This window comes from Panthera leo, chromosome E1 (genome assembly GCF_018350215.1).
Source record: "Panthera leo isolate Ple1 chromosome E1, P.leo_Ple1_pat1.1, whole genome shotgun sequence".
Taxonomy (NCBI): Eukaryota; Metazoa; Chordata; class Mammalia; order Carnivora; family Felidae; genus Panthera; species Panthera leo.
Window position 1 is genome coordinate 46,358,554 of NC_056692.1, and position 17,530 is coordinate 46,376,083.

At 51.8% G+C, this 17,530-nt stretch overlaps 1 protein-coding gene across 3 annotated transcripts in view; it reads right to left on the reverse strand.

The window, feature by feature from the left end:
* Positions 1 to 377: 377 nt before the first annotated feature.
* The window catches only part of ERN1 (endoplasmic reticulum to nucleus signaling 1), an 82,359-nt gene continuing 65,206 nt past the window's right edge, over positions 378 to 17,530 (reverse strand). For 2 of the 3 annotated variants that reach the window (XM_042916811.1, XM_042916810.1), the window contains exons 13-22: positions 16,853 to 17,120; positions 16,035 to 16,125; positions 15,565 to 15,754; positions 14,692 to 14,791; positions 14,200 to 14,399; positions 13,574 to 13,721; positions 11,697 to 11,824; positions 9,428 to 9,551; positions 8,908 to 8,975; positions 3,784 to 8,366 (exon numbers count right to left, since the gene is read on the reverse strand). In XM_042916811.1, the coding sequence (XP_042772745.1) occupies positions 8,154 to 8,366; positions 8,908 to 8,975; positions 9,428 to 9,551; positions 11,697 to 11,824; positions 13,574 to 13,721; positions 14,200 to 14,399; positions 14,692 to 14,791; positions 15,565 to 15,754; positions 16,035 to 16,125; positions 16,853 to 17,120 (1,530 nt within the window). In that variant the 3' untranslated portion in view covers positions 3,784 to 8,153. Of the gene's footprint in view, positions 556 to 3,783; positions 8,367 to 8,907; positions 8,976 to 9,427; positions 9,552 to 11,696; positions 11,825 to 13,573; positions 13,722 to 14,199; positions 14,400 to 14,691; positions 14,792 to 15,564; positions 15,755 to 16,034; positions 16,126 to 16,852; positions 17,121 to 17,530 lie in introns of those variants that run through there. The other variant, XM_042916812.1, reaches the window with a different exon arrangement.

Genomic DNA, 17,530 nt, shown 5'->3' on the forward strand with positions numbered 1-17,530 from the left:
GTGTGTTGGGGGTGGGGGGTGCTATGGCCCTGCCCCTCCCACCTTCCCTTGCTGAGTTCAGCCACTTCTCAACAGGGGTGACCTTGAGCACAGCTAACCGCCAAGCCATCATGTTACCGCGGGTAACCATAGAAACCGAACAGGGTATTCAGGATGGGGGTAGGGGAGGTGGATGAAAAAGCAGCAGGAGGAGGATCCCTCTTCTCTGACCCCTCAGATTGTCAACAGTACGACTTCCTTAGCTGGCTAAAAGCACAAATGGCTTGGCATTGACCTTTAACTTTCAGGTGAAGCGTAGCAGCCTTTCTCCTGGATACTTTCCACCTAAAGTTTTAGTCAAGATGGGCTCAGCTGGGCTGTGGTAACTAACCCAGCCCGTCTGGGCGGCTTAACACAAGGGTTTGTTGTTTGTTTGTTTATTTATTTTACTGATAAGAAGTTTATTCCAAGTCAGGAGACTTTTCAGGACAGCTGTGTTCCGTGTGGTGACTGCATGATTCAGGTTGCTTCCATTTTGTGTCCTTTCAATATGTAGACCCCACGATTGGCCCGTCACTGTGTCAAAGGAAGACAGAGCTGGAGGGTTGTGCCCCAGCTCTTAAATGCTTTGAGACTCAAAAATGCCACATTTTACTTCCACTCCGCCCTCCCTGCCCACCCCGCCCCCCCCATTGGCCAGAGTTAGTCACACACCCCAACCTAACTTCAGAGGAGGCTGGGAATGTTGTCTTCCTAGGAATCCAGAAAGAGGAAAATAAAATAAGATTTGTTAAAAACATTATTATGTCAGGGGCGCCTGGGTGGCTCAGTCGGTTAAGCGGCCGACTTCGGCTCAGGTCATGATCTCATGGTCCGTGAGTTCAAGCCCCCGCGTCGGGCTCTGTGCTGCCAGCTCAGAGCCTGGAGCCTGCTTCGGATTCTGTGTCTCCCTCTCTCTGATCCTCCCCTATTCATGCTCTGTCTCTCCCTGTCTCAAAAATAAATTAAAAAAATGTTAAAAAAAAAAAAACAAAAAAAACCATTATTATCTCTGCCACTCCAAACATGCTTTAAAAAAAAAAAAAATTGAGGGCAGTAATTCGAGATATATATATGTACCTTCTCAGAGAATATCTTGTTAGTACATGGTGTGTTTTTTTTTGTTTTTTTTTTTTTAAGTAGGCTCCACACCCAATGTGGGGCTTGAACTCACAACCCTAAGATCAAAAGTCATACGCTCCACTGACTTAGCCAGCCAAGGCGCCCCTCTGTTAGTATATGAAAAGCCTCTGAATAGTACTGCAGTAAATATGAAAACCGTCTTCAATCCATCATTTCCCAAGTTTATTTGGTCATAGAACCTTTTTTCCCTAAGTGTAATATTCCTTAGAACTGGTATTCTGAGGTGCAAACTTGTCCTAAATGAGTCAACTGTGGCCCTTGGTTTTTCTACCTTGTATAACCACTCTCAGGGCACCCATGTCTGGAATACCACATAGCCCTGGCAGAATCCTGGAGAACACCACCCCACCCCCCTCCAATTGTCAACAGTTCTCCTGCAGGCCTCCACTCCCTGCTTCCTGTGATTCATACCCGGTCAGGCAGTGTTTTCCAGAAGCTCATCACTGCAAGAGGTGGGTCTTAGTCACAGATGCTTATTTGGAAGGGACCAGAGTCCAGCCCGTGACCCAAGGAAGAATTTCTTCCTAATCTGTTCAGGATGAGGCCTTTCCCTTCTGCTGGATCCCTCCAGAGACCCAGCGCTCACTCACTTGCCAAGCCTCCTTTGGCACCGTTGGGCAGCTCAACATCCCGTCCGGACCATGCTCCCCACTGGGCTAGCTTAAACCCTCCGGGACAAGACTGCAAAGCCAGTTTCTCATCACGTGACAGATGTCTGAGGCCACGACAGCTCTTGTTTCAAGTGTCTGTGACAGTTTCCAAGCTCCTCAGGGCTCTGCTCTCCTCCCCCAACCCCATTGTAATGTCAAGGCAGGGCTTCCCATCATCCTTGGGGTTTGGGCTTGGCATTCCAGTTTCTCGAGATCTTCTGGAATCTTGACTGGGCCCTGAATTGCGTTGGGTGATTCGTCACTCTTTCCAGGTTTGTGTTGCCAGCAGGCAAACCCAATGAGCACACTGCAGTGGCTTCACCCAAAACACTGAGCAGGCCTGGGACGGAGAAGGTGAATTTGGAGAGGCATAGGTTGGGGAGGGCGGGAAAGAACACCTCCTGGATTCACCTGCCAACCCTCTCAGAGGCCAAGTTCACTCAGGTCTGTCCTTCCGGCCCAGCCCCTCCTGTTTCTGGAAACTGCTCCCTCTGCTGCCTGATATCTTTGAATATGGTTTCCCAGAGGCTGCCAGGTTCTTACCAGCCCTACTATCTCTGCCCACAGCTAACTGGTCCAGATACAAGCTCATCACCGGACCTTTGGCCTTGGCAAAGGGTCTGGTCAGTCTCTCACTAAAGTCAAAGATGTATGTTTTTGATCTTAAAGGAAATGTTGGTCTGCAGGGGGAGAGAAGAAGGCCAACGTGTGATCAGGGCACAGGATGCCCCAGCAGTGCCTGGCCCAGTGGGAAGGGCAGGCGGGTGGGGCTGTTACTTGGCTCTTCATGAGCTCTCCTAGCTATGGCATGCATCCAGCATAAATGATGAAGGGGACAAATAATGGAGTACAAGCGGGTGCCTTTGCTGATGAAATACCGTTGTGTGTATATACACATTTACCTCATGAAATGTATCAAACGCTCAGAAAAAAGTACCCTTTTTCACAGCCCAACATTGACTCAGCATGCAAAACAGCAAGCCCTGCCTCGGTGGCCCAGAACCATGGCCCTGGCCATGCCAGTGTCCCAACTACCTGCTGGCCTTCCTCCTGAGGACCCGCACCTCTCTCACTGCTCTCAGAGCCAGCTAAGGCTGCAGCCAGTTGTCTGCCTCCCTGGCCTGGGCCAATTCAACATGTGGCCCCTGCCCTGGCTTAGCAGCTCCGTGGGGAACCCAAGAGCGGTCTGTGCTGTTGCATCAGATGGTAGGAGGCAGCGGGCAGGCGTCCACGGCATCCCGCAGCCCCCTCACACTTCCTGGGATTTGTCCACATCCAAGACCCAGAGCTTCGGAGGGAGGGTGTGTCCACGGTTCTCGGGGATGGTCCTGGGGTCCCACTGAGGCCGGGGGATGGGACGGTGGCAGGCAGAGCAGAAGAAGCCAGTCCCAGTGCATTGTGAGCGGTCCCTTTCCATGATGCAAGAGAAAGAGGAGCCTCCTCCGCTTTCACCAGACGGGATGGGGGGAGGAAAGCAGGAAGCACGCTGGCAGGATCCAAAATTCCAACCAGACTGGCCACTGGGCTCGTTCCCTGGCGTGTGGGTGGACGGATTACGTGCGCCTGACACGCTCAGATCATGGCTTTCCCAGCACTGTGCTGGCCGTGACTGCAGTGGCTTTAATCCCTTCACGGGCTTTTCGGTCCAGTACCCCATTCACTGTACACACACCCCAAACTTGCCATGGGGCAGTTTGGTCCCAGCCTGGCCAGCTTCCTGGAATTCAGCCCAAACCAATACTTTTGGGGACTCCCTGCAGGGTTTCAAAGAACGTTTTCCCACAGCCTCCAAGGAGGACGTTCCAGCCCCCCGGACCCTGCCGTGGATGCCGGCGGGCAACCGCGTCCCCCTACCCGCTGAGTCAGCCGCTCGCCTTCACCACCCAGACATCACACCCAGGAAGAGAGCTGGGAGTGACCCCTTGCCTGAAGGTGAGGGTCAAGGTCAAGTCTTTAAGAAGATGAAATCAACTTCCGGATCTAAAACTACCTTTATTTGTCATTGGCGCAACATGAGACGCCATCATGAATCAGCAGAATTATAAAACTGTACAGGAGGTACAAAAATAGGCTGTTTAACTTAGATAATTACCCTCACATCAAGCTTTAAAAATACACATAAAAATTGTACAATCTGGCAGTTTATAAAATATAAAGCTAAAAAGAGGATTGTAGGTTCACAAAGAGGATTCTATCACACAATTAACACATACCCATTAAACAACCGTCCACAGAGAAGACACAATGGCACAGAATTTTCTTTAAAAAAAATCACTTAAAAATGAAAATTTTTACCCTGACCAAATCATTCACCCTTTAATGACAAAACCACTGTGAGGCATCCATTCCGTGGAAGGATACAGTAGAACTTTTCCAGTTTTAAAATGGTCAGGGGTGTGTTGTCCAAAACAAATCTGATGTGCTTTCAAAGCAAGTGCAATTGTAACCGGGTATACGTCAGAGTAAAAATTAAATAAATATAAATAGGTTAAATAAATAGGTCATTGCAAAAGGAACACTACGTAAGGTCTGCATCTGAGAATGCCGCATGTCTGACTGGTAATGCTTTCTAGGTAAGTGGGGACTCCCCCGTCACAGCTTTTGGGATACTGAAAAGAAATACTGTACCCGCCGAACACACAGAGAGCACAGGGTGAAGCGAGCGGGGTGCGGGCTTTGGCCAGAAGCGTTAAGGCTGCTCCAGTGGTAGGCTCGTCGCAGATGCTTTCTTTGTGGTTGTCCAATGAAAACAGAAAGGGTTTACGCGCTGATACAAGAAACGGGAACCTGGGTTACTCACGGGAAATCACTGTTTCATAAAAGAAACAAAGTATGGGAAGAAGGGACACTTTGATTTAAAAGGTAATGGTCCAACCTTGGAAGGCGGAATTTGGGCCCATCCGTATGGGACACCTGGTGACTCTCTCCTAGGAAAGACCAATGCCAAGCCAAACTCAACTGAAAGGACTGCTCCGGGATGGTGAAGGCATCAGCAAGGAAAAGACACTGACACGTACAAAGAAAAGGGATTTCAGGAACTAAACGAGCAGAGAGAAAGCTAAAGAGAACTTAGAGACTCTTTACAGGTGTGCTGCGTGCTTCCTCATCCAGCTCTTGGGGGGCAAAAAACCAGTCTACCCTCTGTGAGGACTTCAAGGCCAAGGATGCAATGAACAGGGCTGGAGAATGAAAGCAGTCTCGGGACATCCAGGCCTGGCCAGAGCGCGGCTTCTGAAGAGACAGCAGCTGAGAGGAGAAAGGCCTATAGGCCAGAGGCCCCCTACAAGCGCGAGGGGGGCAGCCGGTTCATCTTTCACGGCAGTGAGAGAAACTGCAACGGGAAACAAGTCACATTCGCACAAAACCTCACCAAAGTTGACTCTGAGATAAACACCTTTCCTCTAGAGTTGGCAGAAAGAAAATACTTCGCTGGACCCGCTAACCTGTGGATCCTCTAATATGTGCCAGAGTGAGGTCTCACCGGAAAGAACCGAGGAGGACTATGGCATGGAGAGGGAGAGGGAGGGAGAGCCTGCCGCGCCCCGGGTTTTATGTCGGCCACTAGATGATTCGGTGACTTACCAAGGACACCAGTGATTCCCCAAAAGTGCAAGTGCTCTGATACCTAGTGACATGTGAGCTCTTTATATGCTGAAGTCAAAAAGACTCAAGAAGCAACAGGAGAAATTCTGGCAGGCGCACCGAAGACCGATTCAACGCGAGGTTCAAGACAAGATTTAATGAGAGTGTCCCTGGGGTTCCTAACAGATGCGACTAAATTCTGTCGGAAAAAAATGCAAGTAGCGTACTTCTAAAAAGTTAAACAGCCTTCTAGAAATCACACTAAAGATCAAGTAGCTCAGCTGCTACGCGACGCACACGGCTGAAAAACCCTGTTCTAGCAAAAGACACCTTCCCGCTACGCTGAGCACAACAGGAAACCAGAATTCTACAGATTAGAACAAGATATAGCAGATGATGCCCAAGGTGTTTCCACGACAAGTGCCCACACGAGAGACCTCTTCAAACCACCCGAGGGACTGATGAGTGACCAGATTCTGAAAAGCGACGGACAGAAGGCCAACGGAGCAGACTTGACCAGATCAGACGGGTTCTGGGTCACAGGCAGCTTTAAGAAAGAAGAAATGTGAACAGCAAATGAATGCCCTTGCCCACCCTCTGGCTTTTCCGGGAGTACTGGTGCTTACTTTCTGCTTACTTGCTTACTTTCTCTCTCACTCCACGCTCTTTAAAAAGCAGAGGTTTTGCCTATCTTGTTTACCTCTGCATCCCCAGCACCCAGGATCCTGCCTGCTCACACAGTGACTACTCAAAATAAAATACATCGAATACAGGAGTTTGAGAAAGGGGGGTGGTTAGAAATGAAGGGGATAAAGAGAAAAGGCATTTAAAAAACAGCCATCCTGGAGACAAGGTGGGCCCAGATAGGGAGAGGACACAAACCCTGGGCAGCCAGAAGTGACCTGACTACTCCCCCCAGGACACCGTTCAGCCATGAGACCAAAGCAGGCCAGGTGCCGGCAGCACAGAGGGCCGACGGCCCTGTTCGTCCCCTGTGGCACCTTCTCCGCCTGACTGCCTGGCAGGCCATCACCACTCAGGCCCGGCTGTGAAGTGACCAACCACAGAGCCATACAGACAATGGTGCGGGTGCATCAGAGCAGGGAGAGGAGAGGCGTCTGGCTGTGTTCCTGAAAAACGGGAAGTATGGCAGAAGATCCCACGATGTCAGCCAAAAACGCCAGGGTTCCAAGGTATCAATGAGGTAACTGATGAGGTTTAAAGACGCAGGATAATGCTAATTTAAGAAAAAAAGTGACTTCAGGCATTATGAAAGGGAACTGAATTCTACGAAGGCAGAAGGCCCTCGTACAAATCAGCAAGCACGTCACAGAAGAAACAGTGAGTTCTCGGCCCGTCAGTACACCCTCGCTCCTGAGTGGAGTCTCGGAGGTCGGTCGCCAGCACTGAAGGCAGCGTGATGATGTGCTCACCCGGCTGGACAAAGGACACGGGAGACATCTCCTTACTTCGTACCCTGATCTCACTTAACTGCTAAGGCTCTCGGTAGAGGAAAGACAGAGGAATTTTTGACTGAAACCAAAGTTAAAAATTAAACTAGTTTTAGCAAAAAAGATGGTACTGACATAATGTAGAGAATATCACTTCGAAGCTGTTTCATGGATGTATATAGCCTTGCTCTAATGTTTTACTCCTCAGCAGTAGAGCACGTTCTGAACACGAACGCTCTTTCTGGAGGGGGTGGAGACTTTTGGTGCCACACAAAAGAGAAAGTGTACTATAGATCTTGCATTTAGCTTCTTCACAAGTAAACTTCAAGTTCAGCTTACCTATGCTAACGCAGCATTCTACAGTATGTTCAAAAGAGAAAGTTATTAAAATCTGCCAGGAGAAACATAAAAACCTGCCCACGAAGCAAGTGGTGACCCTGGCCTTGGCTCCGCCCCCCTGGCCCGTCCTGCCGGGTCCAGGGATGGGGGAACCTCATTGTCCACCTGCTGGCCCAGGGCTCTCCCAGGGTGGCTGAGAGGGTCCTATTTGGCCTGCTCTCGCCTGGGTGCTGCTCTTCGTGATGGGGAACTTACCACCCCTCGCCCCCAAATGCTCCTAAGCACCCCCTTAAATCCACCGAAGGCCACCGGGCATGTGGTGCTGATCTGTCCCAATGCCACGCCCCACACTCCAGACTCTTCGCTGCCCCCAGGGAACACTGGTTATAGTGACCTGGGAGGCTTTGGGCACGTTCATGATGAGTGAGGCATCTGTGATCCCCGGGGAACGACACCCTCTGAACGTCTTCCTCCTCCTTAGCGCCGCTCACCTCTGGAGCCCCACTCCGAGCAGAGGCTGCACTGAGTGCGTCTCAGCCTAGCTGGTCGAGGAGAGAGATGCTCCTGGTCCTGCCTGTAGGCAAAACGTAGCACTCCCTCCTCTCTCTTCCTCATAGGCCGACATCAAACAGGAAGTTTACAAACAAGTGTAAGTCTGAAGCACGTGTGTCCACGAGGAGGTGGAGGATGCCTCCTTCGCTGCCTCTGCGACGGGCCCTCCTCAGCAGAGGACCCCCGAACGTAAAGCTCTCATGGCCAACAGCTTCCCAGCATCCTACAGGCCAAGGCGGGGGGGTCGTGTTCCCCACTTCCTGGGGTGAGCATCATCTTCTGCTGGCTGTAGAGCGGGCTCAAGGCACTTGGTTTGGGGGCCTGGTCTCCCTGCTAAGCCGGGAGGCATCAGGCTCGGGCTGGTAGAGACCAGGCCCTCAGTCACAGCTGGGGCCACCAGAACGGCGGCCACCCCGGCTCAAAGGGCGTCTGGAGTCACGGGGGGCCGGAGCTCTGGGGGCTCGTGGCAGTAGTAAGGCTGGAAGAGCCTCTCGTGGCTGCAGGGCTCCATGGCCCGGTAGGTGTGGGGGAGGAGGTGGGGGAAGCGGGACGTGAAGTAGCGCACAAAGTCGTCGGGGAGAGAGCCCAGCGTCTCCCGCACCTCCGCGGGGAGCTCCCGGTAGTGGTGCTTCTGCAAACAGGGCGGACACACAGACACGGCGGTTAGCAGCTGGGAAGCTGGGAAACACCGCTAAAAGACCCTCTTACTATCCAAGGAAGACAGGATGTTAGCTGGTTTTCTGAAAGGAGAAAAGGCTTAGGGACCCACAGTCCATCTGTTTATCTTACTTGCTTCCCCTCCCTCAGGAGGGGGCCTCAGAGCTGGGCCTGGCCCAGTGCTGTGAAGGCGGGAGGGAGCTTCCCTACCAGAGTGGCCCGCGGACCAGGCCTGCGTGGGAAGGTCTCCATTAAGGGAGTTTATACGGCGGCGCTGTATCAGGCAGGCACAGGGCATACAAAAGTCACCACAGACAACAGCAGCATCAGAGAGCCTGCTTCCCAGAGCGGAACTCCTCACAACGTCCCTGAAGAGAAAACCCGTCCAAGGCAACACAGAAGAGCCTCCGCGAGGTCAGGATTCTAGTATGAATGGAAGGCCCCAGAGGACAGAAAGGAGGAGGAGGGTGGTTGTACCCCGGCTGCTGGTCTCATCTGGGGTTCACCCCCCTTACCTTGTTTCTCATGGCTCGGAGAAGGTCGCGGACAGAGCCACCTTTATAGGTTCTGAATTTACGCAGATCTAGGGAAAAAAACAAGGACTACAATGTAACAAACACATTTCCAAAGAAAAGGACTGCTGGGGTTCCCCGGGATTAAGCGATCAGACTGAGACACGACATAACTCTGCCATACTTGTGACTGACAGGAGTGTGCCCCCCAGAGTGAACCCGAGGGCAGTGGCAGTCTGAATTCTGCCTCCTGGTTGCACCCACAACCAGGAATAACCAGTGAGGGCAGGGCAGCCATCACTCACCTGTCACTCTAAGGGACGCACACGAAACCCACGTCAGTGTAAAGGTCTGATTTGTGCCCAAACCCCAGAGGACACGCCCACAAAAGCCTCAACCCTGCGAGGGGGATTTGGAGCCCAAACAGCCTGGAGTTGCCAATTCCACGTTCACTTCCTAGAAACGGCCGCTGCTCTTGGAACGCGTCTGCCAACATCTGCTGTCAGGGCCTCGGCACGGTCACCTGTCTGCAGGGGGACGGTGATGTTCTCTCTCCAGTCCGTCTTTACCACGGCTCTCCCGCCTCGCTCCAGCTGCTTCACTATCGGGCCGTCCAGGGATTCCTTTTCTATTCGGTCACTCACGTCCTATGAGGGTGACAAGGGCAGCAGGTGACGGTCAGTGTGCAGAGAAGCAGAAGCTGGAGGAGTGAAACACCAGGTCACGGAACGGTCACTGCCCCGCAAGCCGCAGGCCCAGACTGAAGTCTGCCTCAGAACCGGCAGCGAGCGTCCTGTCTCTGTCCCCTCACGATCCATTCACTTCTCCCCCGTGAGCAGCCGTGTCTGGGGTTCACAGGGGAGGGGCCCACACGGACATCTCCGTGACAGAGATGTGCCACACCTCTCCACAAACCCTAACGCCTCACCCACGTGTCACCCATGTGCACACGTACGACGTGCCACACGGAGCCCCTGTGTGCAACCCGTGTTCATCAACGGACAACAAGCACCACCACCACCACCAGAGCTCAATTTTGATTTGCATCTTGCGCTTTTCCACCACCCAGGGCAACGGGACAAGCGCAAATCTAGGCCTGGCCATCAGTCCTCATGCAAACAATTAGAGAAGACAGATGAAGCCCTCTTGTAGAGGGAGAGAGCTGCTGACAAGAGTGTGGGCTGCAGAGGGCCTGGACCGTGTTTGAGGGACACAGCTTGGGCACGAGCTCCAACAGCCGAGGAAACGGGAGCGGCGAGCCCCACACACGTTAACGCCGCACAGCCTCACCGGCCACGGTCTCTTCCTTCTCTGATGAAGATGGAGCCTGGCTGGCCGACTCTCGGACTTGTACCCGCCATGGGCAAGCCTTGGAGGGACAACTTCTGCAAAGCGGGTATAGCTGGTCGATACAACGGAAGCCTGGTGTGTTCACAAGACACGGGACTTGGCAAAACTTAAGAGTTTTAATCCTAACCCACAGAGGGGTGGAGGTCCCTTTCTGTGAGCTCTATTCCTGCCCTACATCTGATCATCATCAAAGGAACCTGGCTAGTTTTCAGAAGTCCCTGCAGGACAAGTGACCTCAGAACTCGAAGGTTATGACCTGTGCAACACAGAGAACGAGCCTGATGTTATCCACACTCACTGCTGCCATGGAGAAGGGCACGAAACCCTCCCCTTCCCAATCCATCCAAACAGTGACTAAGCATCTGCCATGTGCCAGGCTATGTCCTGGGCAGTGGGGACACAGCAACGAATCCAGAAACCAACCACTCCTGCCCTCAAGGCGCTTACATGTTGGGAGTTACACCAGAACCAAAGCTCTAGTCAGACTCCAGGACACTTTGATGATCACTCCTAAACCCAAGTTCCCCTCCGATCCAGGCCCAGGAGGAAAAGCACTGCCCGCGTGTGCCTGCTTCTCAGAGCTGGTGTGTCTGGATTGAGCCATGCTGATCTGACCCCAGAAGGCTCGACTACAAAGCCTTCACACAGCCAAACCACTGAAGGAGCTCACAGCTACTGATCCTACAATTTAACATCTCAGAATCCACCTCAAGCAAAGAGACATCTGGGCAAAGACTGAGTTAAAAAGGATAGAAAGAGCCCAATGTGAGTAAACGTTTAGATTTATGAGACCTGAATGAAATACGATGCCTATGATTTGCTTCGAAGTAATCGGGTGGAGAGCGGTGGAGAGAGAGCAGAGGTTCAGGTAGTAATTGCTGGAGCTGGCTGATGGGTAAACGGGAGTTCATTATAGTATTCCCTCCACTTCTGTATTTGAAAGTTCCCAGAATATAGCATATGACAGAGCACTAGTCATTAAAGTTTTAGAACTTTAACATGGAGAAAGATTATGTTAAAATTCTACATTAAACACCATATTAATACAGTACTATTAATACTGTAATAAAATACTATATTAAAATATTATGTACTGTAAAAAAAAAAAAAGGATACAAAATTGTATATATGGTTTGATCCTAATCACATTTTTATCTATATGAAAAAGGTATTTTAAAATGTCGACCATGGTTATCTCTTGGTTATGGGATTAGGAGCCATTTGTTTTTTGATATTTTATTTTTTAATTTTATTTTATTATTTTATTTTATTTTATTTTATTTTTTTATTTTATTTTTTTTATTTTTATTTTATTTTATTTTATTTTATTTTATTTTATTATTTTATTTTATTTTATTTTTGCTTTTTGCTGTACTTTCAAAATCTGGAAGAAGTTAAATGAAGACTTTTGATAACAAACAAACCACAAACAAGAGATGTACCTGGAAGAACTGGAGCTGCTTTTCCAGGCTCCAGAAGAACGGGTGCTTCAGCACATGCTTCGCAGAGGGGCGTTTCTGAGGATCCATTGCGATCATCTTCTCTATTAATTCCCGGGCAATGACGTCTTCTACAGAGGAGGAAAATAAACAAGTAACTGATTATCACCGGCCCACAGCCGCCATGAAATACTCAAACCTTAACGGTGCATGTGCCTTTTGATTCAAGATTCTACTGACACAACCTCACTCCAATAGCATAATTAAGAACTTGCACAAGCTTCAGCTGATAAGGGGAGTCCTCACCACACAGTCTGTGAAAAGAAGTAACTGGAAATACCCACTGTCGGAGGCTTTGGTAACACTGCCTCCACGTACTGGGCTGTGCTATTAGAACGATGCCCTGGTAAGGGGTATCTGGGTGGCTCAGTCGGTTGAGGGTCTGACTTCGGCTCAGGTCACGATCTCATGGTTCATGAGTTTGAGCCCCGTGTCAGGCTCTGTGCTGACAGCTCAGAGCCTGAAGCCTGCTTCGGATTCTCTGTCTCCCGCTCTCTCTCAAAAATAAATAAACAATAAAAAAAAAAAAAATGTTAAAAAAAAACGATGCCCTGGTGAAATACCTATCAACTTGGAGAGATATTCAAGATGATGTTAAAAAACAAGCATGCCAACTATCAACAATAGCCAAAGTATGGAAAGAGCCCAAATGTCCATCGATGGGTGGATGGATAAAGAAGATGTGGTATATATATACACAATGGAGTTATTACTCGGCAATCAAAAAGCATCAAAGCTTTCCATTTGCAACCACGTGGATGGAACTAGAAGGTATCATGCTAAGCGAAATAGAGAAAAACAAATATCATATAACTTCACTTATACGAGGAGTTTAAGACACAGAACAGATGAACACAAGGGAGGGGAAGCAAAAATAATACAAAAACAGGGAGGGGGACAAAACATAAGAGACTCTTAAATATGGAGAACAAACAGAGGGTTACTGGAGGGGTTGTGGGAGGGGGGATGGGCTGAATGAGTAAGGGGCATTAAGGAATCTACCCCTGAAATCATTGTTGCACCATATGCTAACTTGGATGTAAACTAAAAATAAATCAATAAATTAAAAAATAACAATTACCCATAAAAAAGAACAAAATAAAAATAAAGGCATGTAAGAAAAAAAAGCATGCCAAAAAAGAGTATGTACTATTTATTTATTTTACAAAAGTACGCATATCTAACTAAATACATGATTGGAATAAGATATACAAAAGTATTAATAGCAGGAATTCATCACTGTGTAATGGGATTATGGATCTTTTTTGCTAATCTTCTTCTACAAGGAATAATAAAAATTAATCTAAAACAGTAGGTTAGTTTTACATTTTTTAAAAAGGTGGCACTGGGTGTCATGGGCCAATTTTAACACAGGAAACGCTGAAGTCAGGAAAAAGACCTGTCTCCCCTGCACCCAGAGAGCAAGACCCAGGTGTCTGCCCCCCCGCCCAGCCACACCCCCTGATCACCGGCCTGCACACGAGTTTATGGAGCACGGACGACTGTCCTGAATGTCAGCGCAGGAAGGGACTATTAAATGCTCACAAGCCACAAGCTGGAAAATAGAGGTCCTTGCCCGGGTCACACAGGTAACTGGGGGACCTGAAGGAACCTCAGAGCTGTGTGCCTTCAGGAGGAGATGCTCCAAAGACAACCCAACCTTCTACCAGCTTTGGAGTGAGTCAGCGATGCACTGAGGCCCACAGGGCCAGCGGTTGGAAAGAAGGGCCTCTGGAAGCACAGGGCTGGCGCCCTCCCAGGGCTCAGGGGCCACGTGGTCAGCCGGAGCGGCTCCCGACCGTCCCCTGCCGCCCACTCACCATGCTTCTCCGGGTGTAAGCAGTCGAGGCTGTAGGCGCCCAGGAGGATGTTGGCCTGCCGCTGCAGGGACTTGCCAAAAGGGTGGCTGCCCTCAGATATCACGTAGTAAAAGACACAGCCCGCAGAGAAGATGTCCACTGTGTAGGTCTGAAAAGAGAGACGCAGGGTGTGAGAGGCTTCTGGAAAATTCTCATCCTCACTGAGAAGCAGCAAGGACAGGAGTGCTGCTGTTGCTTCTACCACCTTGAAGGGTCCCGGGAGACTGGACTAGCACACCGGAAGTGCCCAGAGCAGCGCTGGCACCCGCAGGGGCTGCATGAGGGTCGGTGTTCGCAGTGGAACGTGGGCTCTAGAGCCAACTGGCTGGGGTTGGAAGTGACTGAAAAGTAGGGGGGAGACACGGACAACTGCCCACACTACTACGGGAGCTGCCCCTTTCACTTGTCTGAACACGAGACCACATGGAAAACGCCAGCAGCATGCTATTCACACAGAAGCTCTTTGATAAAGAACTGTCATGTTCCAGCTACGTGCGCCGCAGCCCCCAAGTCTTGAATGCGGAGGCTCTCGTCCCCGAAGATGCGAGAGGCTGGCAGTTTTCCCCAGAGCTGCTCCCACTACTCACGGGATTGTCCTTACAGTCCTCGCTCAGCATCTCCGGAGCGATCCAGCCTTCTGTGCCAGGCACTCCTGAGCGGCGGCTGAAACTGTGCCTGCCCACAGCCAGCTTCTTGCAGAGGCCGAAGTCAGAGATCATGGCCTTGATCCTGCCATGTGCGTTGGGCATGGACAGGAGAATGTTGTGGGGTTTCAGGTCTCTGTGAACTAATAGAAAACTCCAGATCAGTCTGGTATTTACCAGTGGCGTCGGGCCTCCTCCTGCGGCAGGGAGTGCACTCTTCACGGACTCCCAGCGGGCCCACCAGACCTCTAAGGGTTTTCTGGTTTGCAGCTGTGAAAGATTCCTCCTCAAATTCTTATTCTCAAAAGGCCACCTAAAAACCCCACAGGCACACCAGCGAGGACGCTGAGATTCTCAGCAGAGGCAAGGACCCCCTCCCCAGCAAGGGAGCTCCCCACCGGGCCGCGGCTGGTAAATACAGGGGAAGCTTCTCACCAATGTTGAGGGAGTGCAAATGGGCCAGGCCCGAGGTGGTCTGCTGCAGCAAGGTGATGGGCTCCAGGCCGAGGTGGGCGAAGTCCTTCTGCTCCACGTACTGCATGAGACACACGACAGCCAGGTCACGCACACAGCCCTTGGGGACGGGCCCCTCCACACAGCACTTTTTTTCTCTAAGTGATTCAATTGTATTCAGGAAAGTCCTGCCTGCAACTTTTGGCCTTAATTAATGTTTGGGATTAGGTTGGCTCATTTTCTCTGATCCTGTTTTAAGAAAGAAACGGGAAGCTGTACTGACCACACTCTGTCCAAATGCACATTTGCTCACGGACTTTCTCCGGCAGCCGTAGGCGAACTTAAAAGTTCCAGCTGGCTCGTGTGCGGTGAGAAAGGTAAGAGGGCAAGGAACTCAAGTTCACTGCCTCCTACAGGCAAACCTGCAGGTGTCTGATACTGACATAGTGTCACGTGAGCCTGGAGACTGAGCAAAAGGAGTTCGCTGGATGGTCTCAATGACCTGACTCCTCAACCAGCATCCTCCAAGCCCAGAGCAGCCCTAACCCACCGGGAGAACAACTGCCAGGTTTTCTGGAGGCGGAGGGACAGAGATACTAACTGTAACCAAAGACCATCCCACCCAACTGAAGCTGAGGTGATAAAAATACCCTCCAACCGGATTGTTTGTGGTTACGTGGGTGTGAGCCCCGTCACATGCACCAAATGTTCATCTACGTGAGTGTGCTGTGTTGTAACTTCAGTAAAGTGAATACAGAGAAATAAAGGGAAAAGAAATGACAGTCTCTCGTGCCACCTGCCTCCAGGAGCAGGGAGGCCGCAGGACGAAGGCAAAGTGGCCCCGGGGGCACCCACCTCCTGTAGGGTGGCCGCACACAGCTCGATGGCAATGTACTGGAACTGCCGGTCCCTCTCCGTGCAGAAGTAACGAATCACGTTGGGGTGCTCGTCTGATTCCCGAAGCAGCTGGACCTCACGGTCCGCGAAACTGAAACACTCGGGGAGGATCCTCTTGACGGCCACATCGCGGTTGTCGAACATGCCCCTGAGGACAAGGACCACAGGTTGGTTTGGGGGGGGGCGAGCCAGGCTGCGGAAACGGGAGACCCGCAGACCCACGGTGCTCCTTCTGCGATGCGGCAGCCACCCTGGGAGCCTCGTAGCCCGTGACCGACCACCACGCGGCCAGCACTTCCTCCCCGGAGGTGAAGTCCTCCGTCTTGGCCACCACCGTGACCCTGCGGCACCCCCCAGCCTGGCGTGCCACCTGCAGGCCGACAGACCTGGACGTGAGGGCAAGTCACAGAGCTCTCCAATCCACTCACCGGTACACAATCGTGCCCTCAGCTCCGTGGCCCAGCACGTCCTTGGGACAGAATGAGATCTTCCCAACAATCACCATGCTGGTTTCCTCATCTGGGACAAAACAGGAAGAAGTTGTTTTAAGCAAACCTAACCTGAAACACCTTGAGGCCAGAACGGTAGCAGCGTCCTGAGCTCAGGTTCAGAGATGGGATCTCACAGGCTCTAGGTTCCCAGCCCCCCCCGGTAACAAGCGCCCGCAGGGCATCGACACCCAGGGCTGCCACCTCCCCCGCCTCCTGCCCTCTGTTCCTGCCTTTACATTATTGTCAGAAGACAGGGCTTCTCCACAGACCCGCCTACGATTTGAGCCTGGAGCCTCCAGGCAGTGGATGTGCAATGAAGAGACCAGGGGTGGCCTGGTCTGGGGCTCAGGTCTCGTACACTAGCCCTGTACCCATCCCCTCAGAACATCGGCCCTGACAACCGGCCCGAACCCACTTCCCAGAGGGACCGGGATCAGCAGTCACACTTGGCCACGGACTGGCTGCAGGAACTCCCCCAAGCCAGATGCCCAGTGCACCTCTGGTCAGCAGCAACTGCCAGCCCTTATGGGGCAAGATGGCAGGAGGACAAGGTAGACCCCAAAAGGCCCCCCGAGTGGGAGAGGCCCGGATGGCATGCAAGCCTGGCCCCCAGAGGGAAAGGGACCTACATGAGAACACGGTGAGCCCTCAGAAACGACACTTCACAGTCCCACGGAGACTCCCCCGAAGAACATGCCTCTCGGGTTGTGTTCAAATGAAAGAGAAAACAGCACCAAAATGGCAACCCGCTTTACCTTCATCGTCCTGCTCCAGGAAGGGGCTGGTACCAGCCCTGGAGGCAGAGCCACTGGAGTGGAGCGAGTGGTTGGAGGCTCTGGGGGATGTGCTGGGGCTGCTGGTGCCCGAGCTCTCTGAGTACAGGCCGGACGAGTCCAGGAGCTCAGCATCCTGAGCCACGTCTCCAGGGGGATGGAAGGGCAGCTGCTGCTGTTGCAGGAGCTGGATTTTCTCTAGTTCCTTCTGGAACTGCTGGTGCTGGAGCTGCTGCTGCTGATGCATGCTCTGGGGAGAGAAACGCACATCCAGACACGTGCAGCCCGCTCCCCCGGGGACAGAGGGAGGCTGGAAGGGTGAGGCTCCCTGTGGCAGAGGAAGCAGGTACACTGCCCAAGGGGTGGGGGTGGGAGGAGACCAGTGAGAAGGCACAGGAGGGGGGATAGGGTGGTTGGAAGACTCGAGTGCTTCTCGCCAGTTAGGAGTTCCCAGGACAGCCCACGCCCCCTGCTGGACGGGCCCGACAGGGGCGGGAGGGGGGACTGAGCTGTAGGTGGAGGCTGGGCCAGATGAAGGGGGCTCCACTTAAGTCTAAAATCCTGGGACTTTCACGGAAGTCTGGGAGTGGTTGCAAAAATGAAACCAAAGAGGAAGAATGGTTATGCCACGTAGCTTGGAGCATGGTGGACACAGGCAGC